General features: G+C 32.6%; 2 protein-coding genes and 1 non-coding gene across 5 annotated transcripts; 1 reads left to right on the forward strand and 2 right to left on the reverse strand.

Annotated features, from left to right (window-relative positions):
• Positions 1-653: 653 nt before the first annotated feature.
• Positions 654-7,479, reverse strand: LOC114178965 (probable inactive purple acid phosphatase 1). 3 transcript variants are annotated; one of them, XM_028065122.1, is made up of 14 exons: positions 7,251-7,476; positions 7,051-7,116; positions 6,727-6,915; positions 6,517-6,608; positions 6,348-6,414; positions 6,138-6,260; positions 5,522-5,614; positions 4,821-4,950; positions 4,536-4,617; positions 3,254-3,386; positions 2,707-2,912; positions 2,494-2,619; positions 1,889-2,198; positions 654-1,337 (listed from the first exon to the last, which is right to left on the reverse strand). In XM_028065122.1, exons 3-14 carry the CDS (start codon positions 6,913-6,915, stop codon positions 1,032-1,034), a joined length of 1,857 nt encoding a protein of 618 aa, XP_027920923.1. In that variant the 5' UTR covers positions 7,051-7,116; positions 7,251-7,476; the 3' UTR covers positions 654-1,031. The 3 variants fall into 3 exon arrangements, with proteins under 3 accessions (XP_027920923.1, XP_027920924.1, XP_027920925.1); XM_028065123.1 differs by having other exon boundaries at positions 1,032-1,337; positions 7,051-7,131; positions 7,251-7,462; XM_028065124.1 differs by lacking the exon at positions 7,051-7,116 and having other exon boundaries at positions 1,032-1,337; positions 7,251-7,479.
• Positions 7,480-12,966: 5,487 nt separating this feature from the next.
• Positions 12,967-19,033, forward strand: LOC114178813 (DEAD-box ATP-dependent RNA helicase 22). The gene is made up of 8 exons (XM_028064915.1): positions 12,967-13,404; positions 13,876-14,163; positions 14,249-14,362; positions 14,461-14,900; positions 15,959-16,286; positions 17,902-18,054; positions 18,291-18,342; positions 18,502-19,033. Exons 1-8 carry the CDS (start codon positions 13,093-13,095, stop codon positions 18,552-18,554), a joined length of 1,740 nt encoding a protein of 579 aa, XP_027920716.1. The 5' UTR covers positions 12,967-13,092; the 3' UTR covers positions 18,555-19,033.
• Positions 19,034-19,860: 827 nt separating this feature from the next.
• On the reverse strand, positions 19,861-19,933 carry TRNAR-ACG. Its single transcript has one exon. It is a non-coding gene; the product is annotated as a tRNA-Arg (tRNA).
• Positions 19,934-22,128: the final 2,195 nt, after the last annotated feature.

Below are 22,128 nucleotides of genomic sequence, written 5' to 3' on the forward strand. Positions count from 1 at the left end.
GCAATTGTCGCTTAATAGTTACAATATTTCTTTACTTTTATATGTTTGGATAGTTATCAAGTTCGAGTCTATATATTTAATTTAGTTTTAAAATTAATTATATTGACCTAATGTGTTTTCTTGATTGACTTTGGTCAATATATAAGAATTTTAACATAACCAAATTAAAAATTATAAAATCACATAATGTTATTTATTTTAATTTTTGAAAATTGATATCGATCGGTTTAATAAATTTTCATCGAAACAATATCATATCAAACATGACCAGTATTGCAATTTTTTGTATCTATCAACTTTCCAGTTGACTTTTTTTTTCCATAAATATTCAAATTTAATATTTATTTTTCTATTGATAAACCTTTAAATTATTTAAATTTATAAGGTTAATATGTTACATATTAGGTTAAATCAACCTAAATAAAATTTGAGAACTTTAAATAAATTTTATAATTTCTAAAATGATAAACAAATATTTCTAATTTAAAAAATTTATTAGTACGATAAGAAGTGGATTTTAACTTAGACTAAATTCTATAAAACTAATTTATAAAATAAAATTTGAGATCATTTTAAATATATATTATAAACTCATCTTATTTTTAATCGATATGGAATATCCGAACATAAAAATCCAAATTTCACATGACAAGTCTCAACAAAAAAACTGATTTTAAGTATGAATATCAAACTTTCATTTATAGTTTAGCTTTCTGAGAAAGATAAATATTGTGAACAAAACTACAATGACTTGATGTTCCAGCCTCTGAAACAAGGAGCACGCGACCGTGGTTATTTAACATACCCCAAGAATGTGATATATAATTTCCTGTTCATTGTAACAGTGGGGTTTTCATCTTAAAGCAAGCATGACTTCAACAATGAGTGGCTTCTCTTAGACCGTATAAATTCCAAACTTTAACTTTAAACCAAACACTTCAGTTGCCTCACTTGATTAAGATCATATGGAGCTTTTTATTCAACCAATAAAAGCAATAACTTAACCAACAAATTTTCTTTACCTTTGTAGATCATGATGCTAGAGTTGTAGGTGGACAATTATCAACAGTGCAAGCCAAGATATCCCTGTACTCCCTGGATATTCTGAAAGAGTCATAAACTTCTCCATCACTGCTTTTCTTGTATTCAAGCAACAGGTTTGATTGGTCAAATGCTGTAAGCTTGACAAATCCAAAGTCATGGTCTTTAAATATACTCCATCTTGTGTTTATGGGAGCAAAATCAGCAAGGGATGCTCCTCCTCCCCCAACCACTAGATGTATTGTACCATTCAAGGGGCCCTTGTAATTGTGCTTCTCTTTACTGGTGCAGATGTTCTGTGTAAGGAAAATGGCAGTTATTTTTTCATGTTTAATGATAACAGAAAACAAGAAAAAAGTGTCATAATTCAATCATTTTGATTCTTGATGACAAAGTGACGGCTAGAAAGCTCAGATTCGATACCGCATAAATACAGGAATATGATGAAGTTAATAATCATAAGCTACGACACAACTATAACACCCTGTATTAAATTAATCTTCATGTAGTTAAAAAAGATGCAAAGTTATTTTAGATAATAAAGTGGTAGAATTTATCTTATTATTGTGGCATTCAAATTTATATTGGTAAAAAGTTAACGTACCAAAAGTATACAAAGCTAACAAGTAAGAAATATTTTAATAACAAAATGACCATAATCTAATGTCTGTCTTGATAACCAAACTGACAGTGAGTAAAGTGACCAACAAGAAAAGGACAAGATGAGTTGTACACTTCCAAATGGAGAAAGCTATTTTCAAGCCATAGCATATACTCATCTAGAGCTTCTACAGGGAACTAAAGGAACAAAGTAAAAACTATCTATCTCTGAAGTTAGACAAAATACCTCATACACAGGGCAAGTTCTTTCATAGTTATGGACATGTCCATACATTGCTATGTCAACCTTATACTTTTGCCAGAGATATTGAAGGTCTTCCCTTCCCATTGGTTCTTCAAAAGAGCCTTCTGCAACATAGAAGTCTGCAGAAGAATAACCAAGCACCCTATGCGCAAGAAATATCAGCCATGGCTGTTTCTGTCGGTCAACCGAAGCTAGGCAATTTTCAATGAACTTATACTGTTCTGATCCTTTTCTCCAATCGAGTTCTGTGTTAGCTATGCAGAATCTGAACATACCATAGTCAGTTGAATACCTGGCAAAGTAAAGTAATTTTTGAAGATCTTTCTGGGAGGAAATAAATAGCATCATTAACATTTTTTTGTCCGTATACTCAAGAAGCTAACAAAATTTACTTCATTTTTATGAATAGGTTGACTTAGTTTAATAGGTTAACTTAGTTATTTGGTGCAAGAGAAGGGCACGGCTATGCAACTTTGATGTTTTGAATACATGTGAAAGATGCTAAATGCCTACGTCCATTAGAGTTTTATAAAAGGGAACTTATTAAACACAGATGCTGAAAGGTTGAAATTATACAGATATTTTACCAGAATTTTTCCCTGTTCTCAGCTGGTACATAAAACATGGTTTGAGACGGTACACCACATTCACCACCAGAATCCATGGTTCCATAAAATGATCCAGTCCCTGGCCAGTCACGTTCATGATTGCCACTAAAAGCAACAAATGAAAAGCATTAAATGACATAATCGAGTAGCAGTAAACATACGAAAATGCAACTCATGCATGACAAGTCAAACCTTGCCGTCATATATGGTACAGTTGATGCAATTGGCTCAATTTGAGCAGTAAACTGATCCCACTGTGAAAGGTATCCAGACGCATAGCATAAATCACCAATGTGGAAGACTATATCTACGTCTTTTAAGTCTTTTATAATCTGTTTAGTAGTGTTGAGTGAGCCAGGCTGGTAATTATTAAATTCATTGGAGCCATCAGCTTCTGCCTGCGTGTAAGATAAGAAAATAAAAAGTAGAGTAATCAGTAATTAAATCAGAAATAAGAACACCTGATAGCTTTCCAGGGTATAAATATTTTGACAATGCAAAATATGTAAGTTAAATTCAAATATAAAATAACATAAAATAAAGGAGAGTAGATATAATTGGAATAACCTATGGATCAGAAGAAGACAAAGAAGTAAGAGATTTAAATCAACCCGATCAATCTTTTCTCTTTTGCCTATATGTAATTATGAATTCATTTATACAAATGGTATCTCCAGATTTCAGAACATGGTTATAACTAGAAGAGCCACGAGAGAAAATAAAAAGGAAAGAAAATTACCTTTCCCATATCACCGAATATGACTACACGTTGCAAGGAATTTTGACCTGGAAAAGGAGATGCTTTGAACTGGTATTCTTCGCTCCATATTACTGTACCATTAAATAGTCTATGCCCCAGCTTGTATATGTACCTGAAAATAGAAAAAAAAATACATTGCAATTTGGGGTTCGTGCACAGTGAACTGCTGCTAATAAAATCAAGATGTCCCTTCGTACCAGAATATTTAGTTTTGAACCAATATATAGTTATGTTACTTATGATAATACAAGTCATGCGGGGAAAAAGAAGTATATTTGGTGCCAAATCCTTTCTACTTGAATCACATGCAAATTTCTTGGTTTCATGATAGTGGCTATTCTTCCACTTCAACCAAATAGAACCACACCCAACATAGCGTTTGGTTTCTTATAATAATACAAGTCACGTAGGAAAATAGTTGCATATTTGGAGTCAATCCTTTCTAATAAAATAAAATCTCATCAAATATCTTAGTTACTTGACAGTGGTTATCTTGATGAAATTTCCCATTTAATCATTTATAAGAACTCCAAACATTGGAATTTGAAGGATACATATTCCTGTTTTCACTGAATGAAGTTATCCATCAGCATATATTTCCGTTCATCACAATAATATTCTGATACACTACAGCGTCAGCACTCATAATTACTTACCAATTAGAAGTAATTCCAAACACCGAAATTGCAAGATATTCATGTTTAAATATGTTAGCTTTTTTATGTTCTAATTGTCGGAAAATCTCGCATTGCATGCCTTAATTCTTAGAGTGCAGTTTATATATCTGTTGGACAACCTCACTTACTGCCAATTAGTTTTAAGTTGAATTTGACATGGCATCAGAGCCTACAGTTTATCTTAGTAATTCCCTAATATGTCAATCAGAGAGTTTGCACTTATTAATTAAAAGTAGTTGTGAATAAATTTATATATCTTGCATGATGTTCTGCATAAATTTGTGAAAATCAAATGGATTAAACAGGGATCATTTCTAGTAATGTTATGGTTGGAAGGTGCACCTTAACTCAAAAGGAAGTCTTACTAAATGAAGCTTTTGTAAGGTAATAAAATTGCCAACATGTGCGTAAGCTGTGTTGTAGTGAATGAGTGGACATACAATAAAATATTTTATCAGAAACTAAAATATCTCACCAAAAGTTGAAGTAGATCCTATTGTGAAATTAAAAAATAGAGTAGCAAATTAAGAATATCAGTTGTCAAGCAAGCAATTATAATTATTCTCAAATAAGATATAACATACTCTCTGTTGGGCCACAACTCCTTCAGAAAACTAGTGTGTGTATATCCTGGGTCACGCCATCCAACAGTTCTTGCTGGTGCACCTACATATATACATGAATATAAGAAAGTGAACGTTTTCAATTCCACTACTTCCTCTTTATGAATGGAATTTGCAAATAGCCATCCACATTTTAAAATTCAAATACTATTACCGACACAATAAACATGATTTTCCATCCCAAAAGTACCTATGACTCAAATATAGTTAAAATTGACACTAGAAGGTAGCAGAAGAGTTGCATACCACACATTGTGTTGCGATCAAAAGTCAGTGTCCCAGCAGGAGATTTCACATGGTTCCCTCCTTTAGGGCCCCATTCAACAAAAGGTTCAGCTTCGCTGATTCCATATCCACTTGTCCATGTTACAGTCATCTGTTACAAGAATAAAGTAAATAATCTATTGATAATCCTAGATATTCTTAATCCAATATATAGTGTTACGGACCAATATTAACGTGGTATATGCAGAAGCGGAAAATATCAAGAAAGTGGAGAACTATTTATCCTTTGCAATCAAAAGGAAACTACAAGAAATCGAAGCCTCCAATGTTCTAGAGCATAGCTCTAACAAAATATCAAAAAAATAACAGAATGCCCATTCCCCACTTGCTCACGAATCTAAATAATAAAAATACTCTCATATGTTTAACAACCTCTCCACTACTCATGGCACCTCAACTTTAGGATTTCCCTTCTTCGTTTTAGGCACATACACCCTCCATGCCTCAGGTGTCTCATGCCCCTCATGGACCACTGGCTCTTTTGGCCCATAAACTTGTTGGGCTCCAACACACACGCATTTACCAACAAACATCATTCTAAGAAAGACTTTGAGTTCTAATCAGAGCAAGCTCCTGCAGCACTAATACTCATGCGAATAATATCCAAATCTGATAAAAAAAGAGGCAGTTTTGAAATTGTAATATAGGGAGCTTAAACTTACTTCATTCCATGTTTTCCCTTGTGCTAATCGGGGATATAGTGGTGCATTCGGATTGATGAATGATACTTTATTTGACACGGCAACGAGCTTTGGCTGTCAAAAATAATTTTAAAAAGAATAAATAGAAAGATAAGGTTCAGCTCAAAATCCACATTTCTTGTCACAAACGAAAAATAGTTACATATGCAAACAGGACAAAACAATCAAACTAACCTAACACCACTGCGTTGGGGCAGGGAGTAGACTGTCACAAATACTTTATAAATAGAATTTGCAACAGAAGTCCACAAAATGTATGTATGCGTACTGGTAGGAATTTCTTTTCATGGGAAGTGGGAGAAAGAGTTATGGCTGTTTTACAGCGCAAGAAGATGACTGGAACCATCTCAGATATTATGAAAGATGGAGCCGTCTATGAGATGCTCAGATAAATCGGAGATGAACAATAGGATGGTATGAGCATGGTGACATTAGCCTAGAATCCCTTGAACTATAAGATGAATAGAGCTCCAAATAGTTGAATTATAACGGTTTTCATTAACAAATCTACAATCATAATACATATATTTATTTGATAAACGGGAGGATTAAAGGGTAGAGGAGTTTATATGCATACACTTGTCAAGCCACCTGTGAAAAGGGCAAATGAGAAGTCGGATCTCTGATTAATCAACTGAAGCTTCAAGGAACCTTTTCCTGTGGTCTTGTAACTAGTACTTGAGAAATTGGCATATTGATACTGAAATCAAAAAAGGAAAAGAGTTTAACATCAAAACATTTTAACTTCAAAACTTTCTTCAGCTAAGGATCTCTGTGTCACACCAACCTTGATAGGCGCAGAACATAGAAATGGGGGATCCACCCGTGTGTTTTCAGCAGGGCATGTAGAAGCACTGGAACATGTGAAACATTGGATTCCCAATTAATGAATGGAACGAGACTCTTGATTCGTAACTCATACTTATACACGAGCAAGATCATGATGTGAAGCCTACCTGAAGTTTGCAGGAGAAAACACTCCAATCCAATCTTCTACAGTGGGTTTTGGATTACTGTATTGCAGCGTAACCCATTCTGTATTTTGTCCCTAAACAGTTGCAAGCAGGATCCATCAATTTCTGCTACCAGAACTTATTTTCATCGTAGGAGCAAAAAATGAAGCGGCTAAAAACTAAAAAAAATTCAAAAGTGCAGTCAAAGCGTACCGTCAAGCCAAGGACATTAGGAGTGGCTTTGATATAAGCACGTTCATCAAGAGCAAGTGTTGTTTCATGAATGGCAACTTTGGAGAGAGGTTGGTGCTCATCTGACACTGCTAGCTGAAAGGTTGCAAGAACAAGAAAAGAGAAAAATAGCTCTCTTGACTTCCACATCCCACGTATCATCATCATCATCTGAAAAATTTCCAAAATTATAAAATGAAATCAGAGACTGCCATATTAATCAACACCTACCCTCTTCCCAGAAGAAAATAAAACATTAAAAAAACCAGCTATAGTCGGGTTTAACGAAAAGGGTTAGTTCATTACAGTCTTGCAAACTAAGGTTCCAACTTTTGCTGCGAGAATTCTCCTCGTTTAGTATCTTTTTAACACCTGAACAAGTATTAACTGTGATGAAAGATGGCCGCAAGGGAAACAAATATGAAACACATACAGGGTAAATCTCCAGCCACTAAAATTGCAGTATGAACTTAAAACAAACAAATGGGTGGCATAAAAATTAATACCCAGTTCCCAGATGAAGAGAATTGAATGTCAACATGGCATGTGAGTTGAATCAAATGAAATGAAGGTGGAGATATATATATGCAAAAGGGAAGTATAAGAAACAGTTGTGGCAATGGGAAGAACAGATCGACAGACAACTAATTTTTATTTTATCAGAAAAGGTGGAAAAGAGAAAGCTTAAAATTTAAAACAGCATCACATTGTTTCATCCTATATAGGCTCTCCATTTCGAAAAGTCACCACAACCATCAGATATATATATATATATATATATATATATATATATATATATATATATATATATATATATATATATATATATATATATATATATATATATATATATATATATATATATAATATATATATATATATATATATATATATATATATATATATATATATATATATATCTATTTAAATAAGCGGTGTCGACCGAAATAACAAAAACAGATTCCATCGATTCCATCGTCCAACTTTTTATTAAGGATAATGATAGAATGTCTCGCTTAGTTGATCCAATTTTTATCCGCCTACATGATATGAGTTATTTTATAATTTTTAAATAAGAAAAGAGAAATAGCGCGTGAGAAAAGCGAGAGTGAATGTTGTGGTTTGAAGATCACGCACTGCACAGAAAAACTAAAAAAAAAAAAGAAGTGAACGTTACGGTTTAGAGAAAAGCGAGAGTGCGGTTTTGGGAAAGAAAAACAGAGGTGGGCTTTGTGGCTGTCGATCGCTGCTAATCGCTGGGAGCAGCTTCATCGACAATTGGAAACCCTAATTTTGGTGTTCTTCTTCTCCAAATCAAAAGCCAATTTGGTATGTTTTACTTCCCCGATTGTAATCCCGTATTTTTGTGTTGTTTTTTCTCCAAATGAAACCCTATTATCGTATGTTCTTCTTCCACGATTGAAACCCTATTTTTCACTCATGGCTGGATGGACATTCGAAGAGATTATCACATTTCCGGTGATCGTCATGTCCAGTTCCGTTACACTGGGAACAACCGTTTTGAGATCACCGTGTTTCTAGGGACATGTACTGAACTTAACATACAGAGGTATTTGCGCCATGCCGCCACTGAGTTTCATGACACAATCTTTTGTGTGAGGTTGACCAAATATCAAAGTCGAGGGTCTCATCTATATGTCAAGTTTTTTATTTTCATTAAGCACATGTTAACCTCACATTAATTGGGATACTAAAAAAAATTATGTTTTTTGCCAATCAGGACCTTAACACCAAATTTGCTACCTTGATCAGGAGCAAACATATCAATCAAGTCGTTCTTAGTGGTCCTAATGGTGATGTAGTATGCAAACTTCTAATTTCATATTCACTCCGCTCCACCAAAATTGGGAAGGGCTGGAAGGAATTTTGCAATTAACATCAATTGAAAGAAGGAGATTGTGTGCTCTTTGAAGTGGATCACGCTAATGCCGATGAATTCATTATTGTCTTTGTTAACAAATGTTTGTGTGACGAGTAACTATGATGTTTAAACAATTAGATGTGATGTTATGAATGTTGAAGTTTTTTGTTAAATCTGATATTTGTATTTTGTGGTGAATGAGGTCCTACTTTAATTATATGTCTTCCTTGTGGTATTAGAATGAAGTGTACTTTTCTAATTCAATAAGTGTCTTTTTCAAGTCAAGTTTTGGTACGAGCAGTACTGGAACTGGTTCTCAAGTGTATTTTTACATAAAATCTGGTTTGAAGACAATGTAAAAGCCATCCAAATAATTTCATCACCTTGAATCATCAGCAAACAACTTAAAGAAGTGATTGGAATTGAAGATAGAAAAAAAAACCAACTACTCCGGTACGAGAATGACGTGTACTTTTCTTATTCAATAAGTGTCTTTTTCAACTCAACTTTTGGTACGAGCAGTACTGGAAATGGTTTTCAAGTGTATTTTTACAGAAAGTCTGGTTTGGACACAATGCAAAAGTCATCCCAATAATTCCATCATCGTGAATCATCAGCAAACAACTTAAAGAAGTTATTGAAATTGAAGATAGAAAAAAAAATCAATTTCTCTTGTACGAGAATGAAGTGTACTTTTCTTATTCAATAAGTGTTTTTTTCAACTCAACTTTTGGTATGAGCAATACTGAAAATGGTTTTCAAGTGTATTTTTACAGTTGGACACAATACAAAAGCCATCCAAATAATTTCATCACCATGAATCATCAGCTAACAACTTAAAGAAGTGATTGGAATTGAAGATAAAAAAAAACCAACTTTTCTAGTACGAGAATGAAGTGTACTTTTCTAATTCAATAAGTGCCTTTTTCAAGTCAAGTTTTGGTACGAGCAGTATTGGAACTGGTTTTCAAGTGTATTTTTACATAAAAACTTGTTTGGACACATTGCAAAAGCCATCCAAATAATTCCATCATCGTTTAAAGAAGTGATTGAAATTGAAGATAAAAAAAACCAGCTTCTTTGGTACGAGAATGAAGTATACTTTTCTTATTCAATAAGTGTCTTTTTCAACTCAACTTTTGGTACGAGCAGTACTAGAAATGGTTTTCAAGTGTATTTTTCCATAAAATCTAGTTTCGAGACAATGCAAAAGTTATCCAAATAATTTCATCACCATGAATCATCAACAAACAACTTAAAGAAGTGATTGAAATTGAAGATAGAAAAAAAAATAACTTCTCTGGTACGAGAATGAAATGCACTTTTCTAATTCAATAAGTGCCTTTTTCAAGTCAAGTTTTGGTACGAGCAGTACTGGAATTGGTTCTCAAGTGTATTTTTACATAAAATCTGGTTTGGAAACAATGCAAAAGCCATCCAAATAATTCCATCAACTTGAATCATCAACAAACAACTTAAACAAGTGAGTGCAAATGAAGATACAAAAAAAAACCAACATTTGTGGTACGAGAATGAAGTGTACTTTTCTAATTCAATAAGTGTCTTTTTCAACTCAAGTTTTGGTACGACCAGTACTGGAACTGGTTTTCAAGTGTATTTTTACATAAAATCTAGTTTGGAGACAATACAAAAGTCATCCACATAAACCATTCATCAGTAAACCTCTGTCAATGAATGAACTAAAATTTAATACAATAAAAAATTAACATTTGTCTTCCTAAAATTAAGTATATTGTTCACCCTGTATAACTGTCTTTTCACAACAAATTTCATTTGTCATCAATGGCATTCACATTCAAATGGTTAGATTACCATCAAATCATGAATAAATCTGTCAATGTACAAACTACATATTAACTCCAACAAATGATTCAACAATATATATTATTGTGCCTACATAAGTGGGTTTTTCAATGACACTTTTAGTTCGAAGACTGCATAACACATTGCAAGTCAAATAACAGTTTCCAATGTATCAGTTTCTATTTCATCCAAGTTTCCAAACTAAATATACAATGAGTACATTCATTTCCTGCGTTTACCTCATTCTAACAATACCTATCTACAATTATCTCAAAAATCCTGTTATTGCATTCCATCAAAGCCCAAATTCATAATCTTAGTCTCCAAAACAATACAACCACAGAATTATGTTGTATGCAAAACCACAAACTTCTACATTTACAACAGCTATTTCTTCATGAGCAGATCGTAGTGCTGAATAACTTCATCGCGATGGACATTATCTTCATGTAAAACCCAATCACAAACGAATTTCTGTCTAATTAATTGCAGCTCCTCCTAAAAAGAACATGAAGATAATGTTATCAAATGTAATCTTCAAAGAAACACTATAAACAATAAAATATATTATATAGGTAAACTTACAGTAGTGTAGTCAGGCAGGGATTTGCCATCAAATTTGCTTACACCATCCCACATCTCTATAAATTTCAATACCAGGACCCCACAATCATGATTGCAAAATGAAATAAGCAAAAAAAAATAAATTTTAACCACATTAAACCACATACACAATCTTCAACCACATCCGCAAATTAAACAATGACTTCAAGTGAAGAAAAATCATTCTACAATGGAATCAAAGCCATACATTCAACCAATAACCATTTCGGAACTAACCGCATTCAAACAGGGGTTTTAGACGATAACCTACTAGGCAAATGTTCCTTGTGTGAATGACCTTTAATGAACCAAGAACTACGCCACCAAGAGTGCGCCCAAGCAATGCACCAAATGATACCCACCAGTTTCCGGCAAACCCGTCGCGTCCAACAACCCAAACCACTCTCGAGAAGTCCGTTATCCAACAACCTTTATGGAAGAATAGCCTTTTGGGAAAGAAAAAACTCTTGGGAAAGAAATACCTTTGTGTTTGTGTAACCTGGTCGAAGAAGAACGTTGCAGGGAAGGAGAAAGATGAGAGAAAACCGAACCAACACACTGTATTTTTTTAAAATGTTTCTCCAATTCAGCGCGACGCAAAAATACATGGGCTTCTAATTACCGTATAATTTTAAAATAATAAAATAACCCATACGTAGGCGGGTAAAAGTCACCACAACCATTAGATATATATCTATTTAAATAAGCGGTGTCGACCGAAATAACAAAAACAGATTCCATCATCCAACTTTTTATTAATATATGACGATTTTTAAATAATAAAATATTATTTGAGTGTATACGACGCTATGACAGGAAAGCTAAACTGTTATGATAAGAAATTTCAAAAGTTGAAAGTTACCATAAAGTATCAATCATTTATAGTACTGGTGGCATCTTGAAAATGGAAAGATACATATACTGTAATAAAAACATTTTTAATGACAAATGATAAACAATTATCTAAAATAGTTAAAATTGAGATTTAAATAGTAAAATTTTACAATTTAGTTTTATAATTAACAAAATTGTAATCGTATAAATTGTTGTTGTTTTTTCTGCTATACACATTCTTAGATGAATTATTCTGTTTAAATAAAAAATAAATATAATTGAAATTTAATGTAATTAAAAATTCAATATTATGTATATTATAAGTTGTCATACCATCCAATTAAGAATAAATACTATTAAAATTGACAATTTTGTGTGTGTTTAACTTAATTAAAATTAACATTTTACATTATTGGTAACATTCACCTTGAATGAATTTTAGTTAAAATAAAATCTAATTAAAGTTAATAAATAAAAATTTAATTAAACAAAATTCAAATCAAATTAGAAATACAGGATATTTCTTGTTATACCATTTACTTTCACTGAATTTCAATTAATAAAAATAAGACCTAATTAAAATAAAACACTTTTTTCTATTACATTTATAAGATATTTGTGATTAATTTTGTAAAATTAAATTTGATAAAATATTAATAAATGAATTTATTTTATTTTAACAATTTATCATTATTATTATAAAAAGTAAATTTACTATTCATATTACGATTTTCAATGCTAACTATAATCTTAATTTAACTATTTTTGGTAAATGGAATATGACGTATTTTAGTTTAAAAAGGCAGCGCAAAGAAATATATAAAGTGGTGATAGTACCATGTTGCTTGACTTTGAAGTACCGATCCAAATTTTGGTGAGTTACGGACGTGTAATTTATTAACGAAAAATTATTCTTTGAGAAATTTAATTTTTAACAAAACAAAATAATTTGTCAAAATTATTCTGTCAAGTTATCGTTTTCCTTTTGTTAATTTGTTTTATTAAGAAAACTATTTGTACAGAATGATTAATTTGGAAGCAAAATGAATTAAAGAGCACAAAATATTCTTTATTATTCATCGACAAAAACTCATAGAATCTACCTAAAACCCTAAACCCTAAATTCCATGAGCATTATCGTGTTATGTGATTGTTTGTCTCCTTGAAACGAAAGAGATAATTTTTGAGTGAAGAAGAAAGTTGCAATGATTGTCACTCGTTCTGCTTTGATGCTTCATCTCCAAAACCCACCAATTCGCTACCATTTCTTCTCCCACTTCCTCAATCCAACCTTCCCTTCTGTATTCAAACCTCGTCCCTTCTCTCTAACCACTCTACGCCAAACACATGCCAGACCCTTTGTTAGTGCTGTTGCATCAGCTTCATCATCACAAGTTTCCAATGGCAGAGACACTTTCTTCGCAGAAGAAAACGTTTCCTGGACTGCACTCGGTCTCTCTGATACTATTTCTAGAGCGCTCTCTGATATTGGCCTCAATAGACCTTCTCTCGTTCAGGTCCCTTCTCCTCTTTTCCACCTTCCTTGTATTCATTCTCGCTTGTTTCCACGTTGCCCTTTTGTCAATTCATGCTCCCTTCGTGTTTTTCACAGGAAATTGAATGACCCCATTCGTTAAAAAAATGATCTTTTTTACTTTTTGTGTTTATACTTACTTATCATTTGATGAGATTAGGAAAACAAATCCAAAACAAAATGAATTGGGAAGCTAGACCAAGGGGTTGGAAGCGTAGCTGATAGCTTATTTTTGTTTTCCTTTCTTTATCTGGACAAAATTCAAATGCAGTTATTTAGGCGTTTTTGTTGCTGTCATCCAACCAGGTTCACAGTAAAAATGTTGGCTTAGGTTACTGAGATGAAATTTCGAGTCTGATTGCAGAAGAACACTAAAAGCCCAACTCTATGTTTTGTCCTTTTTATTTATTGGGTGCTGGGGCTTATGATGTTTACATCACTGATTTGTGTTCAGGCTTCTTCAGTACCGTCTGTGATGTCAGGGAAGGATGTTGTTATTGCCGCGGAGACTGGGAGTGGTAAGACATACAGTTACCTAGTTCCTCTTATTGATAAGCTAAGGGATGCCCAGGAACATTCTCTACATGCTATGTCTGATCAGGAAGGGACCCCGACACAGAAAGTTCTGCTCATCCTTTGTCCGAATGTGCAACTTTGTGAGCAGGTAGTTAGGATGGCCAGCAGTCTACGTAGGGATGATGGTGAGGCGATAGTCAGTGTGGCTGCTATTTGTGGTAGGCAGGTAGTGATCGAACAATATTTATGGTTATATGGAATTTATAGTATGCTTTTCTTGAATTTTCAATAATAAGAATCATTTTGACCAGGGATGGCCAATTCGGGAACCTGATGTCATTGTGACAACACCTGCTGCCCTTCTGAATTATGTTGACCTTGATAGAACCCGCCGCATGCAATTTATGCGTGGTGTTAAATATGTGGTATGTTTCAGATCTTATGTGTTACTGTAAAAGATATATGAGTTAAACTATGACTCTTATTATATGTATGGTTATTACTTTATATTTCTAACTGTCAGGTGTTTGATGAAGCCGACATGCTTCTATGTGGGAGCTTCCAGAATAAAGTAATCCGCTTGATAAACTTGCTCCGCTTCGATGAGAAAGTCTTGTCTCGATCAAAAAAATCAGTAGCAGAGTTTTCAATGAAACCTGAATCTTCCTTGTCATCAGAAGATGCTTTTGAAGAAGGTGAAGATGAACTACAAATCGAAGCCACCTTAGAAGAGGATGACACTGATAAAGAGGATGATATTGTTGATATTAATAATGAAGACACATCTGTTAAACAAAGAGACTGGAGGAGAGTGAGAAAAACATATGAGCGTAGTAAACAGTATGTTTTTGTTGCTGCTACACTTCCAGTGAATGGAAAGAAGACAGCTGGAGGGATATTGAAATATATGTTTCCTGATGCTGAGTGGGTTTGTGGGAACTATCTTCATTGCCACAATCCGAGGTTTATTTTTTTATCTTATTATCAATCAAGGCATCTCAGTTTTTCACATTGTTATTCGGCCGCTCCCAGTGAAACATTGACATGTATTTTTCAAGAATTAGAATAGGAAAATGCTTAAATGTCTTAATGATGATTCCATTGATTCTGAACTGGAGATGAGATAACAGGAATGTATGCGGAGAAAAGTATAAGTTAAAAGACAACTATAATCAGAAATTGTAGGACTATTTTAATAATCTAGTTTACTGCCTGTTGGAATATTGGGATAAATTCCTTAGAAGTATGTTCACTAGTCTACCTTCACACATAGTTCAGGTTTACTTAAATTGAATATCAGTAGACAGTGAAGAATTATTTCAGACATTTTAGCTTGTATGAGAACATTTATTATTTCATAGCAAGAGCCTTTTGGGCTTGAATCATGAATGAGGCACTTTACCACTTTACTTTTGGGTAAAAGTTTATTTTTGTTATGAATAAAAAATTAATAACTCAGTTGTGGATGCATTGATGCCATACCAAATACTAATTCTTCACATGTTTAAGTTATTAGACTGAGGCCAATAAGTAGTTTTATATTTCTATCCAGTATTAGTGTATGGCTGGAAGATTGAAGTGACTCCACTCAAGTGACTGGAAAAATTTAGTTGTAAAAGGGTTACTGGAAAATGTAGTACTAGCCAGGCCCTTTGACTAAAAAGGGTGGAGAAATTTTCCAGTTGTGGTTAGACTTGGATGAAAACAAACTGTGCAACTTAGGTTCTAAAAGTCTATTTTCCCCATTTCTAAATTCTCTCTTCAAATTAGTTTCTCGTCTATGAAACAGAATTGAAATGATGTCCTTCTAATTAGCATTTGAGAGATTTTGAAATCATTCATTTATCCTCTTTGGTAGGGCATAAATATGGCTTCTCCAACACAGGATTTTTGTCCATTTGTTGAAAAAGATATGAACTATATGCTCTGCATCTTTTGAACTCGTGTTATTTTGAGATCTAACTAATCCTTTGGCCATGTTTTTCTTTTTTAAATTTGATGTTATTGTTTTCAATTTTCAGATTGGAACAAAAATGGATAGAAGTTACCGTTGATACTCAAGTGGATGAACTCATAAAGGCTGTGAATCACAGTTTCAGATCTGAAGATTTGGTTAATGCTGGTGGCATTCACAGAACAATGGTGTTTGCGAACACTGTTGAGGCTGTTGAAGCTGTGGCAAAGATATTACTCCGATCTGGAATTGAATGTTCACGCTATCATAAGAATTGCACATTGGAAGAGCGAGCACAGACCTTAGTTGATTTTCATGATAAAGGTGGTGTTCTTGTATGTACTGATGCTGCTGCTCGTGGTGTTGATATTCCAAATGTTTTACATGTTATTCAGGTATAATTCACCTTTTACTCTAGTATAGTAGTTTCATGGTTCAATTATTTTATTGTGATGATAAGAACTGTTTATCCTAGGTTTCAAAACAAGCAAAATAAAAGATTTCATTTGATATTAACTACGGCATGTTGATCAAATGAAGGTGTTACGTACTACTATACATGTTATAAATTAGAAAGACAATGCACTTAAACATTAGAATTCCAAAGTTTTTAATCCAATTAATACTGCATCATTTCCACGGGTGGTAGTTTGTTTCGAAGATCTGTTATCTGTCGTGTTAAGATTCACTTGCAAGTTGCTAGGTATGGGTCTTGACTCTCACATTGGAAGTATGAGATTCAAGTGTGGGGTTTGGCTTTTTGTGGTATGGTTGGTATCAAAGTTATGCACCATGTCTCAGCGGCAAAATGAACAACATTGTGATACCAGCATGGCTGTGCTTGTTGGGACTAGTCAAAAGGTTGGCACACAGTCAGCCCAGGGGGGCTCTGGGGCCGAGTTCTGGTAGGATGTTAGGATCCAATTGTAAGATACGGGACTCGGGTTCCACATTAGAAGTGTGGGATTCTAGTTTGGGGTTTATAAGACATTGGGCTCTCCAATTGCTATGGCTAGGTTGGTGGTGGATTCACCCAAGGTTCTTATCAAATTGCTTTATTAAATAACACTAACAAATATCACTATTTTTTGAGAATTAAAATTGTTAGAAAGCATCTCCTAGTTAGGGAAATATCTCATATTTAGAGCTGTATTTCCCCGCTAATTCACAATATCTTTAGAATCTGATTTGGTTTTGTAGTGATTTGAATGTTAGTTGATAAAAGTTTTCTTGTTTCATATAATTAGACACGTTACTACTATTAATTTGTATATAAATTCATCTGCAAAGGATACTTAATTCCTCAAGCAATTCACATATACTGTCTCAAATAAATTATACATGGACATAAACAACCTATTCAAGTTGACCTCCAGCATCTTCTGATTTATGAGACTATGATAGAAGTATAAGATCTATAAAGCTTATACTGGAAATTGTAATTCTGTATACTAGTAATTTAATGATTTAGGTGATTGTCATCTTCCGATATTGATTCATTACTTTGAGAAGAAAGGAACATATTGTGATAAAAAATCCATTGAAGGATGATGACAGAGTGAGATGTAAAGATGTCACACTGAAGGCAGTAACAGAGTTAATGGATCTATTTATGATTTAAAAGTCAAACTCCTTTAGGAAGAAAAAAGTGTCGGCCACATTAAATAAGTTTTGACTTTTGGTTAGGAGGAACGAATGCAGTCTGAGGATAAAGTATTATTTTATACCACTTAAGTGCTTTTAAATTCTTACAACTAATCAAGTGTAGCCTGAAAAAATTGAATTATCCTCCCTGCTCGTTTTCTTCAGTCACTTATCTGGGTTACTCTATTTACTATGAGACTCTGGACTGAAATCACTACACTACCGTGCACGTATCTGTCTCTATTATTTCCATATTATGAACTCTGATTCTGCTATTGTGACACTGCTTTTTACTGTATTGCTGTTTTTATTGTGTTTCATTATTATATAGAGATGTTCATTTGCAATGTGGTTCATGCATTTCAGGCGGATTTTGCTACTTCTGCTGTAGACTTTTTGCATAGGGTTGGTCGTACAGCTAGAGCTGGTCAAATTGGACTTGTTACTAGCATGTACACAGAATCCAACAGGGAACTTGTCGATGCAGTTCGTTGGGCTGAGAAACGTGGTCAACCTGTGGTAAATTTTAATATTCATTGGCCTTACACATGCAATGGAAAACATACCAATTGAGGTTGTTTCGAGAAAAATAATTTTGTAATTGTAAAATTGGGTCTTGAGGTTTACTGTTGATGCTGGTCATGTATGATGACGGAGTTAACTAAGGACATTTAATATCTTCACTCATTATTCAAACACTATAAATCATTGATGAATTCCAATACTTGTGAGTAATAGTTGACAATTTACCACAGGAAACTGCATTTAGCAGGAAAAGAAGCTTCCGCAACAAGCTCAAGAAGAGGGGTAAACTTTTAACACTTAGTCCTACAAAGTTTCAAAAAGAAACATTCTATATGAATATGTATACCCTGAATATTGATGATCAGCGAATATGTTTAAGTTTATGAGTAACAGAAAAGGCCTTTGAATCTTGTCCCAATTGTCGTCTTGTATTTGTAACAGGTACTAACAAAGTCAGAGATTCAACAACTAATAAAGAGAGAGTACTAGCATGAGAATACTAGAATGCACCAAGGATGTAAAACAGCATCCTCCAGTGACAAGGTGAAGAACATTATGGGCCACTACATTTAAAAGGTATTAGTTGTTGCACCTACATGGCTCACAGTATATGACACTCATTTAACGGATCCTGCCATTTCTTGAGGATCATGTAATTTCCATGAAGCCATCTTCCATATCAGAGTTATAATTAATGCAGACAACTATTTTTGTAATCCCTTTTGTTGGTTTAATGAGCAGTGTCTTATCCCATCATCTTTTAAGGTATCTAAAGTATGGAAAATATCCAATAGTGTGTCTGTATGTGGGAAACCTTTACCTTTGTTCCTATAAATTTCTTTTTTAATGTAAATTATGAGCGATTGCATTGCTCTCCTTATTTTTGCCTCAGTACTTATAATTGTAGCTTAAAGATTCTAAGCAGCGAGACCTATCAAATACCATTTTATATCCACAGATTTGTTTATATGCATACATTGTTGATGGGTACATTTTATTTTTTCTGTGGCACAATTGAAATGATCACATCTTCTATGTTTTCGAGAGTTGAAGTTTGTATGTTTTAGAAATTGAAGATTGAGTGGTAAATATAATAATACCTTTATTGAAGAATTGTCGCAATGCATATAACACTAAATATCTATCTCAGTTTGGGATGGATTGAGGTGAAAGAAAAAAAAAGAGCTAAGACTTTTTAATAATAAATGTTCCATTTTGTTATGGATTGGGTGGAAAGAAAAGGAAGTGATGGATCAACAAATTCTTCTAAAAAAAAACGTAAAACAACAATTTATAATGTTTTTACAAAAGTAAATATAACTTAGTTTTATAAAGTGTCTGAAGAAAGTTCAGGGTTTTGCTGCAATTGACATTTGTAATTATAAAAATAGATTAATTTTATAAAAAAATTAGCATAATGGGTAAGTTGAGTTTTAAATGGAAAATTTATTTTCAAAGATTCTTTATCTTTATAAGACAAATCGAGACATGACTGCAAATCCAATATTTTTTTTTTCTGTGTGAAAATCGTGCTTTGAAACATTATGCTAATTTTTTATTGAAAGAAACTAAACTTGTTTTATAAAATAGTACTTCAATTTGAGTTTCTTGACATTTTTTTTTAGAAATAAAACAAAACTTGTTTTATAGAACTGTTGTCGTTCTTTCATATAAATTCATGCATTTCATATAAGTTAAAAAATATGTAACTCATTTTACGATTTTCATTCACATATTTTTACATGTAGATATTTTATTTTTATAAAAGCTCGGTAACAATTTAATATATTAAGGAAAAAACGACTCCACTGGGGATCGAACCCAGAATCTCTGGTTCCGTAGACCAGCGCCTTATCCATTGGGCCATGGAGTCTTAGATGACAAATTTCTCAATTTCATGTAATTTGACATGTATTGTTAGCATTTTTCTTATCAACCAAAAAATTGGGCAATGGATGCATACATATTAATGAATATGTCGTAATTTTTCTTTATAATTGGTTGCTATAAGATACTTTAATTAGCTTATAATTTGGTGTGATAAAAGTGATTTTGTTTAACATATAAGTTTTTTTTTTTTTTTAATTTCTTGTCTCAATCTATTTCAATTAGTTTATAACTTAGTTTAAGCTTGTAGTTTTTGTTTTTGTTTTTTACTTTTATCTTCATAAATTTGTTCGATTTCCTTTTTCAATTTGAAGTTTTTCCCTACTACTTTACATTTATCAATTAACTTAAGATTCTTAACTTTATATCCCTATATTTTAATTAATTATCAATTTTCAACTAACCTATAGATTGGTTTTTATAAAAGACGCTTTTAAGAGTATACTTCCTTCTTCTCAATTCTTTTTCATTTTTAAGAATAATTCACATGGGTCAATAAACTTCTAATAAATGTAAATTTGAATTATTTTTTATTTAATAGCATATGTTCTAATTATTAGTAATAATAATGCTTACTTATCGCAACTAATTCCAATAATAACCGTGAACTACTAAACTTAAGAGTATTTGTCATCAACTTATTATCTGCATTTATTTTTATACTTTTGATGTAATCAATTTGGGTCCAATAATCGACCTTATTTAAAATGTAACTAATTATTTGTACTCTTTGTATTTTATATTTTCATAAATAAAAAAGCAGTCGTTACTCTAAGTTAAATTAATAAATAAAATAAATTAAGAGATATTTTGAATAAAGATATAATTGAGAAAAAATAAATTTTAAAAATCTTCAATTCTAACATATTTTGAATTCCTGATTACACAGCTATATAATAAAAATAAGATCACATTTTTTAAGAAAGAAATTATTACTCATGCATGTCCTGGGAAATAGGATTTCTGATGCTGAATAGGGTTCATTAAATCAATAGCATTAAATGCTATTTTCAGACTCAAATATAGTCAATGATGAATAAATTCTTCACCCGCTCACTTTTTTAATGACTTTTAAATTTTTGTACCTAAAACCTAAAAAATACTATATTTTCTAAAATTGTGGCATCAGGGTATGATCAAACAAAATAATAAAAACATTGATTTTTATAACTTTTAATAATATTTTTATTATTTAATATGATTTTTAGATAAAAAATCACTCAAAATTAATGTGTCAAATATGATAATGAATCTTTTCTTCAACTCTTGAAAATTTTCTTTACACTTTTGTATTTACATAAAAGTTGGTTGTTACGTGTCAGTTGTGTCGAAGGAGTCATTAACCTCGAAAACCATTTGATAAACCTTTTATAATAACTATTTTTTCTTGAAGTTTCTTACCTTAGTGACAATTTTAGGACGTTTCCTCTCAACGGTGTCTCCACCCTCAAAAGGTCTACAATTATACCATAAGCAACACAACATGTTCTCAAACTGCATCTCTTTGCCAAAACTCACACATAGACCACTTGGCATACCATGATTTCTCCCTAAGGATCCCTGACATTATCCTTAAGTGTCCTTAACTCAAACTTCAATTTTTGCTTAGCATCTGACAATTATGAGATACTTCCTAACGCCATGTCAATGCTTAAACACTAACTAACTATAACATGTTATCCAATTTGCTTATTAGGCAACTATCTCTTCCTCAGTTTAAAATACCATAATTTAGTTTAGAATAAACCTCAAATAGAGCAAATTGAACAATCCTGTTATGCTAATCACACATAGAGCAAATTGGTCTCTAAACATATTTTTGGTCACTAAAGTTTGTCATTATCTAGGAATTTTCTCGTAGTGCCTCATACAAAACTCACACTCAGACTACTTGGCATACCATGACTTAAGTGTCATGAACTTGGAATTTTTTGCTTAGCATTTGACAATTATGTGGTATTGCCTAACACCATATCATTTTAAAGAACCTAACTACCTATACCAGGTTACCCAATTTGCTTATCTGGGCTAGTATCTCTTTCTTGTAAGTTAAATACCATAGTTTAGTTCAGAATAAACCTTAGATAGATCAACTTGAACAATCCTCATATGCTAATCAGTTCCACTCCACATATAGCCAAATTTTAATTTAATTAGAACAAACAAAAAATCAATTCTATT

This window comes from Vigna unguiculata, chromosome 3, assembly GCF_004118075.2.
Source record: "Vigna unguiculata cultivar IT97K-499-35 chromosome 3, ASM411807v1, whole genome shotgun sequence".
In the NCBI taxonomy this organism is placed as follows: domain Eukaryota; kingdom Viridiplantae; phylum Streptophyta; class Magnoliopsida; order Fabales; family Fabaceae; genus Vigna; species Vigna unguiculata.

What these genes read in the sequence shown, in the direction of transcription:
- LOC114178965 (XM_028065122.1), bottom strand. Translation starts at nt 6,915, where the DNA reads ATGATGATGATGATACGTGGGATGTGGAAGTCAAGAGAGCTATTTTTC. An exon ending in TTTTCTCCTGCAAACTTCAG is followed by an intron (nt 6,415 to 6,516) that starts GTAGGCTTCACA and finishes CACATGTTCCAG; the next exon opens with TGCTTCTACATGCCCTGCTG. An exon ending in AAGGGAAAACATGGAATGAA is followed by an intron (nt 4,951 to 5,521) that starts GTAAGTTTAAGC and finishes TTCTTGTAACAG; the next exon opens with ATGACTGTAACATGGACAAG.
- LOC114178813 (XM_028064915.1), top strand. Translation starts at nt 13,093, where the DNA reads ATGATTGTCACTCGTTCTGCTTTGATGCTTCATCTCCAAAACCCACCA. An exon ending in ATAGACCTTCTCTCGTTCAG is followed by an intron (nt 13,405 to 13,875) that starts GTCCCTTCTCCT and finishes ATTTGTGTTCAG; the next exon opens with GCTTCTTCAGTACCGTCTGT. An exon ending in ATGTTTTACATGTTATTCAG is followed by an intron (nt 16,287 to 17,901) that starts GTATAATTCACC and finishes CATGCATTTCAG; the next exon opens with GCGGATTTTGCTACTTCTGC.